The sequence below is a fragment of the Eutrigla gurnardus genome, assembly GCF_963514095.1.
Source record: "Eutrigla gurnardus genome assembly, chromosome: 10".
NCBI lineage: Eukaryota > Metazoa > Chordata > Actinopteri > Perciformes > Triglidae > Eutrigla > Eutrigla gurnardus.
Window position 1 is genome coordinate 15,060,490 of NC_139924.1, and position 12,607 is coordinate 15,073,096.

General features: G+C 43.7%; 1 protein-coding gene across 1 annotated transcript in view; it reads right to left on the reverse strand.

Moving 5' to 3' along the window:
* si (sucrase-isomaltase) overlaps window positions 1–12,607 on the reverse strand; it is a 56,977-nt gene that overhangs the window by 15,478 nt on the left and 28,892 nt on the right. The window contains exons 23-39 of the mRNA XM_084020108.1: window positions 12,015–12,206; window positions 10,618–10,767; window positions 10,337–10,543; window positions 10,085–10,239; window positions 8,712–8,880; window positions 6,548–6,644; window positions 5,802–5,914; window positions 5,283–5,408; window positions 3,970–4,098; window positions 3,703–3,819; window positions 3,515–3,577; window positions 3,287–3,400; window positions 3,096–3,186; window positions 2,841–2,979; window positions 2,062–2,195; window positions 1,918–1,952; window positions 1,094–1,210 (exon numbers count right to left, since the gene is read on the reverse strand). Coding sequence (XP_083876234.1) covers window positions 1,094–1,210; window positions 1,918–1,952; window positions 2,062–2,195; window positions 2,841–2,979; window positions 3,096–3,186; window positions 3,287–3,400; window positions 3,515–3,577; window positions 3,703–3,819; window positions 3,970–4,098; window positions 5,283–5,408; window positions 5,802–5,914; window positions 6,548–6,644; window positions 8,712–8,880; window positions 10,085–10,239; window positions 10,337–10,543; window positions 10,618–10,767; window positions 12,015–12,206 — 2,148 coding nt within the window. The remainder of the gene's footprint in view (window positions 1–1,093; window positions 1,211–1,917; window positions 1,953–2,061; window positions 2,196–2,840; window positions 2,980–3,095; window positions 3,187–3,286; window positions 3,401–3,514; window positions 3,578–3,702; window positions 3,820–3,969; window positions 4,099–5,282; window positions 5,409–5,801; window positions 5,915–6,547; window positions 6,645–8,711; window positions 8,881–10,084; window positions 10,240–10,336; window positions 10,544–10,617; window positions 10,768–12,014; window positions 12,207–12,607) is intronic.

Consider the following 12,607-nt stretch of genomic DNA (forward strand, 5'->3'; position numbering starts at 1 on the left):
GCCTCTGAACTTCTCTTCCTTTATCTGTAGTACTCGTGATCCCTCTTTTTTTTTTATATTTCATATAAATACCCGACACTGTTCTCCCACCGGCTCACTTTTTGTCCTCCTGATCGTCATGTGTAGCTCTCCTGCCGTCTGTGTTTTTTTTTTTTCATACTGTCAATTTTCTCTTTGTTTAAACATCCATTTGCAAGCCATTATTAAATGATTGGATGAGTGTGTGTGTGTGTGGGGAGGTTAGGTGGTGTGCAGCGGTGCCCAGATCACCTTGAGAATTCAATTATATCCCCACTCCATGCTGTTAAAACGCACCGGCACCGACACACAACCACGTGTATGTGTGTACGTATCCTGTCTAGTATTGCAGACTCCGGTGCAGAGAAAGTTCGCCCGGTGGGATCGATCTCCGGGCGGGCGTTATTGGATTTCTCAGATGTGTTCCTACGCTCTTAAAGGTCACCGATAGAATGAATGCCACCGACACTACACCTCCAAACAGGTCTATCTTTTTGTGTGTTTGTGCATGTCAGACGCAGATGAAGAGAGAGGGCGGCCAGAGGGAGCAACTTGTTTTGTATTTTTCTTGCAAAAAGAAAAAAAGGAGGTTGATAATATATTCTTGTGTATATTAACTGAATTTGTGTCTGTATTTTCAAAGCCCAAAGTCATGCTCGCTAGAGCAAAGCTTTGGTCATCTCATGAGCTACAATAAGCACCAGCTTGTTGACATTTAAAGTGCTTGAAAGCAGCTCATTCCTTTTAAAAATCTCCCTTTTTGGGTTGAAGTCGAACCTGTACTACTGAATGGTTACTTCCTGGGAATATCATTCTCATACTCATCCAATCCAGTATATTATTCTTTCACCATCACCTTTATACTCGGTGAAAAGGCAGAAAAAAATCTCAAGCATGCAGCCATTTTGATGTGTTGTTTCTGTAGTGAGAAGTGGCTCCAAAGATGACAATCGGCATCAAAAAAACAACAGCAAATAAGAGGGAATGTTTGTTTTTTATGTAGGAAACTGAATTGACGTGGGTTTACAGTCCTGCACATCTCTGCATGTCTTTCCCCTGTCTTGAATGTGCTCACCTCGAAACCCTTGCCATTGTGGTTGCGTGAATATGGGTAGAAGGCACCCAGCTGCATCCAGCGAAGACACATCTCATACTCGGCTTGCTTAAAGAACCCACATATATCCGCCCCGGTCTGAAAAAGAGGGACAGACAAAAAAGTGTGTGAGGAGACAGAGAGACAGAAACATGGGTAGCTTGTGCGACTGTGTGGTGTATATTTCATAGATCATTTAATTGAATATTAATTGAGTCTTAACCCACGGGCCAAAGTGCGACCACACTGCGTGCGTCGTCTATATTTACGCCCCTGGCCACGCTACTTTAGTTGCAAGCATCATGTTCCTGACACGTCCTTGAGCGAGACGCCACGAGAGTGAGCGATGTTGTGTATCTGACCCTCTGGCTTGGCACGGGGCACGTCCATTTTTTTTCTTTTTTTCTAAACCATATTGGGATCGATGAGGTGTCAGATTACTATTATTATTAGATGCACTGAGGAGATGAGAGACGATAGAAGGACAGTTTCGAGAGGGGGAGAGAGGCAGCGGTAAACGCAAAGAGACAGCGGGGCAAAACGAGCAAAGTCAGAGCAGGACACGAATGCCGAAATGCAAGTTTCATTAAAGTTTTGTTCAGGTCATGGCGGGCGAGTGCGAGGCTTCTTGGTTTGGGGTGGGGCTCGCAATGACATGCTTCACATTGTATTCTCGAGATGTCCTTTGATGAAAAGGGTCCAGCAAACAAAATAACATCACTCAGGCAGCTGTAATCTACTTAGAGAGGACAAGGTCGCATCAATAAGATTATGTCTTGTCAAAACCGAGATCAAATGGTACTTACATAAGGGATGCCAAACAGACTGAACTCCATCATGCCTGTAGAACAAAGGGAAGTGAGTCAAGTCAAGTTAAACATTCTTCTCACAAGTCTGCTTATATTTTCCGATTGCTGGTGTTTTTTTTAAGTATTAACAGTATATTGTACCTATAATGGATTTGTATAGCTGGTCCCAGCTCGCAGTGTTATCTCCCAGCCAATGTCCAGCCCATTTTCCACTGGACGGGTAGGTGGACCTGGTCACCACTATGCCTCTATTCCTCGTCACATTCAGCAGGGCGCTGCACAGAGAAGAGAGGCTCAGGGATTCAGTTTACGTAAACTAGCCACAAATATAGTGTATAAAGTGTGTACTCCCCCTTAGACACAGTGCATTCATTTTGGAAGCGGACTAGTCAATTCATTGCGATTGTTAAATCCAGCATGGCGCTAAACATGAAACGATTCCGAAGCCAAAGCACCTGGGCTCGAGGCCCAGTGGTGCGGAGCATCCTCTGGGCCTCCCTGTGGTGTGGGAAACATTTCACCACTAGGACCGATGCCATTTCACATTGGTGATTATTATCGTAAAGCTTTCATGGGATTTTATTGCTCGAGGATATGCAGTTATGCATCTCCCGTGGCGCCATTTTCTTCCTCAACGTGTTTGCAATGATAGTTTCCACTCTTCCCGTCTCATCACCTACACCTACATCGTTCAGATTATACAGGATTGGGATCGTTATGCTTTGACATAACACTGTGTACTTACTACCAACTAGTGTGTTTATTCCATATTTTGCCACAATAACATGTTAAATATGCCCTCTTACAGATGATGTATTTTTGTGTCAGGTCTAAAATAATAGCGTAGAAATCCAGAACATATACAAGTTGGCATGCATGCACTAAAACACACAAATATAAATATTATTATATTGACTTACTCATAGGTGGGCTTGGTGTGGGACCAGCCATAGAGGTTATGGACATCATAGTGTCTGACCTTCTTTCCATCACTGAGTATCTGCTCGCTGTTCATGCACAGAGTCTTGTGGTTTAAGCCGAGATGCATAGACTCCAGGCCTTTTGGAGGCAAAACACAGAAACAAAGAATCCTTTGAAGCCATACATTGAATTTAGAGCATAATAATGTAATTACAGCACAAAGAGAATAACAAATAGAATCGTGTGTGTCTTACGTGGCATATATGGAGGGTTCTCCAGCAGGGGGTTACCAAGGCAAATCCCTCCAACAGTGCCGTGGACAAAACTGGCAGGCTCGTTCATGTCCTGTATGAAGACAGAGTGCAGGAAATGAAAGCAAAAAAAATGTGGGCATAATGAGGTAATCAGGTGATTGTAATAAAATGTCATGTTTTGGGTCACTCACAATCCAGATGCCATCAAATGTAATATTGTTATAGAAATCCTGTATTTCTTGTTGCCACCATGCTGCTGTTTCATTGCGGAAGAAGTCCGGGAATGCAGCGTATGCCCTGTATTTCTGGAAATGGGGAATCAAATGATTGGGAAATTAAATTTTGAGAAGTTTACAAGACACCCACGTCTCACAGATCTCTTTTAAATTTTGGAAGCTAGTAAGCAGAAAATAGTGTACCTCTACTTGGGTCTCCCAATCCAGGCTTTCATCAACTGTGACATTGGGGATATCTGGCCAGACCTGTAAAAAAATAAATAAAATAAATGGATGTCTTCTTTTGTCTGTTGGTTTCGATCTACCCTCATCTACACATGCATGTACATGCACATCATTTTCCACTTGTTTGATAGATCATGTACTCGTACCTTCCCCCACACAATCCCATCACTGATGTGTTTGGGCCATTTGATGAAGACATCTGCTGCTTCACCCCTCTCAAAAGCGGGATAATACTCCGTCTCGTTGCCTGAGATGGCTGGATCCTGGAATCAAACACACGTCGTTTCTCGTGAAGTACTTCAGCTATTTAATGTTCTGTATATAATATTTACACCTGGCCACGGGTTGCTGATCCTTGAGTGCCCAAACGTCTGACTCTACGGTATCAATATTTCATGACACAAAGGCATTACCAGAATGAAGATGAACCGCATGCCCTCTCTCCTCATCTGGTTAACCAGGGCAGGCAGTCCCTTGAATTCTGGGTCCAGAACAAAGTCCAGCTGACGGTCCATGTAGTCGATGTCTGCGTACTGCACATCCTGCAGGCAGATGGGAATTTAAGGTGCTAAATTCAGACTTCTACTTGCCAGTGGCTCGAAGGGAACCAAACAGCGCACATATTGGCAACCAAGTTGCACATTTTTCTGCAGCAATGATGAATGTTGGGATTCCTACTAATAAATGTGGCAATGCGTCTTGATATATGGCATGCAGCACCTCAGATGTGTGAAAAGGGATGGTTACATTTGCTCTCATTTCTTGGGGTGAGAACAAATCATCCGCTTTCCTGGTGTGTCAGTGGCAGTTTAAGGTTGGTTAGCAATGCTAGCTGATGTGTAGCCTTTGTAAGTAGCTGTGTATTCAGCTTCTTTCATTGCAGTTAATTATGCAGGATTATTTTTCGCTGGCGTCAGCTCCACGCAGGTTAGGGCTTTGTGGAAGCATATTCAGAGGATCACTTGATTATCGATGGGAATTCTTATTTTCTGTTTTGCGTGACGATGGCCTATTTCCAACATGGGACATCTTGCTTGTGGTCAAAGACGGTGCTCTCACAGATGACTTGTTATGTCATTCAGTTTTGGAGCCCGTATTTCACTGTCAAGAGAGATTTGCTGGTTCTGGTGCAAACTGGAAATGTCTCCAGCCTGTGAAAACCTACAATGAAATGGATTTCAAATTCAATTATAAGTCGCATTTCATTAAGTGAAACTGGATGATGCCACTGTAATCCATGAAGTCAATGTCTCCATTTTCCTTCATCCCAATAACGTATTTTATCTGATTACGTTTTATGTAGTTATTGTCTGCATACAGTCAATCATATATAATCATATATCAGCAAAATATGGGTAGATACTGTCATGGATCGAGCTCAGTCTATTCTACTGAGTGCTTGTCCCTGTACTATACAACGTAGAGTAGACAGGAAGAAGCTATCAGATTGCATTTGTTCCTATGAGGGCAAGAAAAGGAAATCCTTGAGTTGAGACACTGATTGAATGAACTCGGTCTTTCGGCAAAAAGCAGGCACACATACTGGAATGTAAGTGGATAAGATGTATGTGGGCAGCGTCAGCATTGTGTCCTGTAATATGTCATTTTAGAAAATAGAAGATGAGGATTTATGTTTTGTTGTGTTTCATGCTCAGTGTTTACTCCCCGCTATCTCCGGTTGCCACATCGTTTTGTAGCCGTTGCTCGTCTTTATCCAGGTACTTACGTAGGGTATACCCGCCGCCCTCATGTCTCTGTACAGTTCTGCTATCTCCTGGTCATTGGCGTAACCATAGCGACAGAGTTGAAACCCAAGAGACCAATAGGCAGGTAGAACAGGTCGTCCAATCAGCTGTTAAGAAGAAAAACAAACAAGGAAGTCAAAGCAGTTCAGCGCAGAAAAAAAAAAGTTGTTTTGCAGGAAAACGGGATGGCGTCCATAAAGTGTTTGTTTGATTGTCTGTGTGTGTGTGTGTGTGTGTGTGTGTGTGTGTGTGTGTGTGTGTGTGTGTGTGTGTGTGTGTGTGTGTGTGTGTGTGTGTGTGTGTGTGTGTGTGTGTGTGTGTGTTTAGATAGGCTAAATGAGAGAGCGCAATGAAGCGAAGAACTCCCAGCTGCTGCAGTCCATCAACAGCGGCCCAGGGCCAGACACAAAACACACACACTCATGGGTGCAGAAGCACTCACACACACACACTCACACACACACACACACACATACACACAAACAGACCAGAAGACTTACTGCAGTATACTCCTGCACCACCTTTTCAGGTGTAGGTCCGAGGACCATATAGAAGTCCAGGATGCCTCCCACAGTTCGGTAGGTTAGAGCTGGAGAAGGCTGGAAAGTCACATCTGGACATAAAGCAAATAAGACATTTATAGTTTAAAACATTAATATGATGTGTTTGCTTGTGTGTGTGTGTGTGTGTGTGTGTGTGTGTGTGTGTGTGTTCAGTATGTGTACCTGCGTACTTACTGTGTGAGGCATATGTATGTTTTCGTACTTAAGATTAAGGACACAGTGCAGGAAGGGAGGAAATGATAAGTATACAGTATGAGCCTCTTCATGAAAACTCGCTGAAACATAAGAAAAAGGATGTATTTCTTTCACTTTGCAAGGACCGTTGAAATAGATGAGATCAGCCTCAAATAGATTCCGAAGGACGTTGGCACAGAACAGTTAGCATAGCCGTGCACGTGCGTTGTAAGAGTTTGCATTCCCGTTCACTATGTAAATGTACACAAGCGGACATGAATAGAAAGTGCTCATTGCACTGCGTTGGCCTTATATAAGTCTCCCCCCTGTCAAAGGACGTGCTCAAAACATGGCGAATAGCCTCAGCCATTAAAACATACAATTCCACTGCATACGCAATTGAGTGTGATTATGTGTGCATGTGAGGAGTGTGGGTCACATTTGCATACGTGCATGTACTGGTGATGTGTAAGTGTACGTGTGTTTCTGTTTTTTTTTTTTTCCCTCACCCATGGCATTGCTGTTTAGTAGCAGCACACCGTGAGCATCAGCAGTGTTCTCCAGGCCCATATAGAAGGGATGCACTCCATAGCAATTCAGCTTGTACTGTCGTAGAGAGACAAGAGCAAGAATGCAGGATCAAATGTGAGACGGGTGAATTTTTATGTGAAGAATTGGTCCGCTCCTCGTCTTGTACTAATGTTTGCCTGTGCACCTCTTTATTTATTCATGAACATTTTTCCTTACACCTGACAGGGCATTTCTCATTGTACTTATGACAACAACACTGCTACAATGGGAAATGGGCTGTCAACACTGAACAGTTCTCCCCCCAAAAAATCATACAGCTGTCTTCTAAGCAAATTAATGTACGCTGACCAACACATTTATTTGAATATATATTCCAATGTTCTGTTTGAAGACGTCAACACAAAACTGGGATGTTATTCGAGGATTTCAGTTGCTGCCGAGTGCTTTAATAGAATGAAAAAGTCTGAAATGCAGCACGCAGATTATTACCATGAACGGCAAAGCGATTGTTATGTGGTTACCAGACCCCACTTGGCAAACATGCTGTTTAATCATTACTTTATGTAGCTTGTGTGCTACTTTTTTTCTTCATTTTTCTCTGACAATTCATCACATTGCATCATTTGTTTATTGCGGTTTAGTAATTGTGCATATGCGACAATCCATTGTTATACTGGGGATGAGTTGAGTTTTTGGAGTGTGTTCCCTCTGTAACTGGGAGGGTCCCACGTTTGTCTTCTGTGTTTGGACGAGGATGGGAACAGACAGAGCAGCCTGAGAGGATGGAAAGGTGGTGGGGGACGGGACATCTGCCACTTTCTGTTGTCGCCATCCTGCAACTAAAACTCATGGGCACGTCACACCCCATCACCCTCCTGCACTTCTCGCTCATAGGAGGTTGTTAAACTGTAATATAATTGCTCTTAGGATTGGCTCTGCCTCTGTGTCATCTTTGTCTGGATGAGTGCTCGGGCCTCCTCATGGCCCTGCGACATGGGGTGAAATCACGGCCTGACTCAGGAAGGAGAAAGGTCATTAGCTTGTCCACTTAACGAAGAGTGACAGCCAGTGACAGCGTTCTCTTGGTTTCTCTCTCCCGCTTCTTTCACTTTCAACCTCACAACGGACACGCCGACTGGATACGTTGATTGTAATAGTTAAATAAACTAATATAAAATAATTAAATTAAAATATAAAAAAACAGGATTTGAAATAAACAAATTATTTAGTGCTTTCAAAAATGTTATATATATATTTTTTATTTTCCGCTGCACACGACCTCGTTAATGACTGGAGTTATCCCCTCCAGAGTACGCAATCATCACGTATTCAACCTCTCTTTCATGTTGCTGAAGTTGTGTATCCTTGTGGCTATGTCAGTGCACAATTTGAACAAAAAAGACCCACGAGAGTAAAATCAGACAGTATTCTCTGCAATGAAGTGTTTATTATTTTTGCTGGGTTTTGTCGGTTCCTTTGAAATGATTACCCTTTTAAGCTTAGCTTAGTGAGGCTTGATCGGATGGAGCAGAGGCAATACGGGGGATGTGAAGACGATGCTTTTGCATGCTTCGGTCAGCAGCTTTTCTTTCATGCATCCTGTCATTCACTCCTCTCACTCACGCTCGCTCATAATTCCCTTGCTGTCATAGTTCGGGGTTGTCAATCATGATATCAGCTGCTCTCATCAGCTGGTCTCCTCTATCCAATAGCAGAGTGACATGCTTTTATTGCTATTTATTGCTATCATCTTACTGCTGTCTCTCTACCTGTACTATGTTCATGACTTTAATCTGTGTATTTATATCAGGCTAATCAAAAATGTGTATACGATGTGGTATTGAATTATATTTTACTATGATATCTATTCAAAGTGTTGTCTTATACCGTTTAATATCGTATATCGAGACTGTAAATCCATGCCACCTATCTGCTCTGTTATGTTTTTTTTAATTTTCACTTGCTTTTCCTTCTTTTTCCCCTCCTCACTCTAATTCCCTTGCTCTCTGAGGGTCCCCCACAACTCCACGGAGTTCAGACAAAAGTTAACGTTTGTCTGAATCTGCATCAAAGTGACAGGGATGTGACAAGGTTGCAGACATTCACATGTGTGCATGCATGTGCTTTAAGTGGCATACTTACACCAGGAGGCTGGTCCTTGGAGAACATACCCCAGGTGTGATAGTTGAGGTTGTGCTTATAGGTGGGATGCTCCGTTTCTCCAAAACCGTAGACGAACTCCGACGACAGTCGAGTAGACACTTGGATGAACATTTCCGAGAACGTAAAACCTGGCGCTGAGGAGTCCCAGCTGAGAACAGTGACAGAGGATTAAATCAATGAGAGAGATAGAGAGAGAGAGAGAGAGAGAGAGAGAGAGAGAGAGAGAGAGAGAGAGAGAGAGAGAGAGAGAGAATTGTTGTCAAAGGGAGTTATTCACAATATGTTTGACACAAATAAGCATAATAACCCGCAGGAACTGCAGGCATCCCTTCAACGTAGTTCATACATTTTAATTAGTAAAATTTCATCTGACACTTCTTAAAAAAAAACAGAAGGCTTAACTACAAAATAATGTCACCCTCGCTTAAAGATATGCTTTGAAAAGAGTCTGCCATGCTCGACTGCTTCATGTGACATCATTGCGACTGCTGAACAAGAGGAAACTACTTTAGGCGCCGATCCACTGGGCAACTTTCCTGAGCATATCTGATTGGATAACAGTGCCAGAGGAGTTGACTCAGCATTGTTACTTTAATCTCATAGCGAAAAAAAAAAGGAAAGAAGATGTTCCTGCCTGGAAGTAGTTGAAGGTAATTCTTGCCCCACATCTCACCTTATTGCATGTTAATGGGAGCATCGATATTGGCCCAAATTGCCTGGTGAATCATCGCCCTAAAGGGGCCAATTTAAGGGATAACAAAAAGGTATTGCATCATGCTTGTGGAAACAATATGCTTGTGTTTAATTGCCTTAATGATTCAGTCAGTATTTAATATGTCTATTTATTAAAATCTTAAGACAGGCAAGAATAAAAAAAATGGCTAACAACATGGAATAAACACGTCAATTCCTCAGGTATCGACGAAAAATATATGTATATGTCCTTTCTTGTATTTTTTTTTAGGAAAATCTAAATTGCAATAGGTGTCTGTCAATGACACTGGCACTTGGTGGTTCTGTTTCAATAGTAAGAAACCCTCATTAAAAATGGAATTGACATTTGTAATAACACAAAATATGGTAAAATGAGCAGAATTAGTGAATTGTTGAACCGATGCTGACAAATTAATAATTGTTTTGTTACAAACGAGAGGGTTTTAAATTCTCATAGCAAGTGCTGCGGTGGATGGCAATTTGTGGATATGGAAAGTAAAGCCCTGGAACCCACTTTATATCCTTCAGATATTCCAATGAAAGAAACAATAACAATGAAGCAAAACTCATCAAGCAGAATGGCACAAATAACAACAACTTCTGTGCAACTGAGACACTTGTACAAGTGAAACACTCACATCTTTGTTCCGGTGCTTTTCCTTATGACCTGGATGCCGAATGGGTTGCGGGTAACTTCGACCTTGTAGAGCCTTTTGCTCTCATTGGTCTCAGGAACAGCGGGGACCGACAGCGGCACTGGAACCTCATAGCGATCTGTGGCCGGGTCCCAGATCTGGACCGGGAGGGAATGTTAGTGTGTCAGTGTGTGTGATGGATGAATTAAAGAATATTAAAACACGATCATGCAAAGAGGATGCAGAGAAACGCACCTTGAACTGCAGCATGTCGCCGCTGTGGTAGTGTATCTCGACGCGCAGCGTGTCGATGTCCGGTGAGCCTGGGCGACCGGCGCTCCTGTACTTCTTGTTCCGGGTGATGTCAGCTGTTATGCCCGAGTTGCTGTCTGTCACCTCCGTAGCGGTGTAGCCGTAGTCGCTTGGATAGAAGCACCATGGAGCGCGTTCGAGGGTGCTAGGCTGAAGGGGTACAGAAAGCCCGTTAGGTAGAACACAGAGATGATATGTGAACCCGTCTGTGTATCGGCCCTCACCTCCCAGATGCAGCCTCTGGCCCTGCACTTAGCCACATCTGCATGCTCTTCTGGATGGCAGTCAAAGCGCTGATGCTCCTTGGGCTCCAACACCCACTGTACCAGGTAGCTATCTCCGACAGTCAGGGAGAGGCCACGCAGGAACAAAACCTGAGTGCGTAACGAAGTGATGGAGATGATAAAGTGGGGGAAAAGTCGTGAATATTAAATCCAAGGAATGGGAGAACATGCCCAGACAGGCTTTCATGAGACAGAGTGTGTGCTTGATGTTGCGTGTGCTATCAATTTAGGCACAGATGTTAATTTCCCTCGCCGTCTCAACAGCCTCTGCTGGGAAAATGAGTCATTCTTTCGACACATCTCGGGGAGCCCCTTTCACTCTAGTCACTAGTTACCATCTGATACATCCTCTCCCAGTGAGGAGACTTCGGGGACCTTCCTCTGTCTTTTTTTTTCGTCATTTTATTTTGGAATCATGCCTCAGCAATTCTATTGTGAAAAATGCATCTTGCAGGACACACAGACAGACACGAGAATGCATTTTTTTAAAAAGAAGAAAAGAGCTGAGAGATGGGAAATGGGTAGAGGGATGAATGCAGAACACCAAGGCAGTAAGGAGAGGGGGAGGACAAGGACATGCACTGTGGACAAAATAAAAAGCAGCAGGGCTATACAGAAGGCAGGAAATAGTTTACAAAAAAAAAGCAAATAAAACACAGGGCTCGTGTGTTGTGAAGTACTTTTCAATTTCAGTTCATTTTGGAACTAATGATGTCGGGCGGCTGTGAGCTACGTTCAAGGCCCGGTCCGTAAAGACTGATGGATACGACAAGCCAGAGTTTAGGTTTAACAGCACATTTACCCTTCACACCCAGGAAATGATTACCACTGAGAGTCATTTGATGAATGCATGCTTGTGTGCGTGTGACCAGAAAAACCTGGAGGATTTACACAAGCACTATAGACCCTGGCCACACACACAAACACACACGCATGAACCCACGTGCTCACGCAAATATACTCAAACACACGAAGCAAACCTGGACTGACATCCTAACACCTCTTGACTCTTGGTTGACTGCCACCGTAACCCTGGACACTTACTGCAGGACCAATGCTCAGTCATTATCCCTCACTTTTTCCGACACACAAGCCCTCAGCATCCTCACCCAATGTAAATTGTTATCATTTCTTACACTTAGAGGCTGACCTTGAAATGTGCCATAATGGTTTCATCCCTGGTCTTATTGAAACAAATGGCTGGGGTCTGTAAAGGAGCTCGACTCAGTTCTGCAGAGCCCGTCATGCGTGAAGTAGATCGGATAATCGCCTCTCAAGGTAGGAGGAAGGAATCCAGACAACCGAACATGGAACAAACAACCACAACAAAGACGTACCTTCTTGCCTTCATCGTACTGGATGTTGGAGACCGGCAGCACTTCGACCGTGTTTCCAGTCGTTCCCGTGCCGACGTGAGTCACAGTGACGGATTTTGGAGGATGAGGCACGCCGAGGACAGTGATGTTCTCAAATTGAAGGTTGTTCGGGTCTCTGTAGCCGGCGTGGGTCATCCGCATCGTCAACACTCCCTACAAGGCAGAGGAGACGCACCTTTTTGAACCCATTGTATGCTCTGAAAGTTAAACTGCTGATGATTCAGAAACGTACAACTTGTAACAGTCACAGCTTACATCACGTCCGTCATGTAAGCAGCCGACTTATGAACTCATGTGCATCAGTCGAGCAGTTGATCTGATAGCTTTCCTGCCTGTAAAGCCCCGGCCCAGTGTAATGCTCACGTACAGGAAGAACATCACGGCGTATATTAACCATGTGTGAAGTAGGAACACGAGGTACTTGATCCAACAAAGCTTTCGCCAGCGTAACGCAGATCGATACCGCTCGGTGTTGCGGACTGGGGGAAGTGCGGAGTCTCTGGTGGGTTCGAACTTTGAACTTGAGTTCAGATCAGAAGGAATATGTGGGCCAG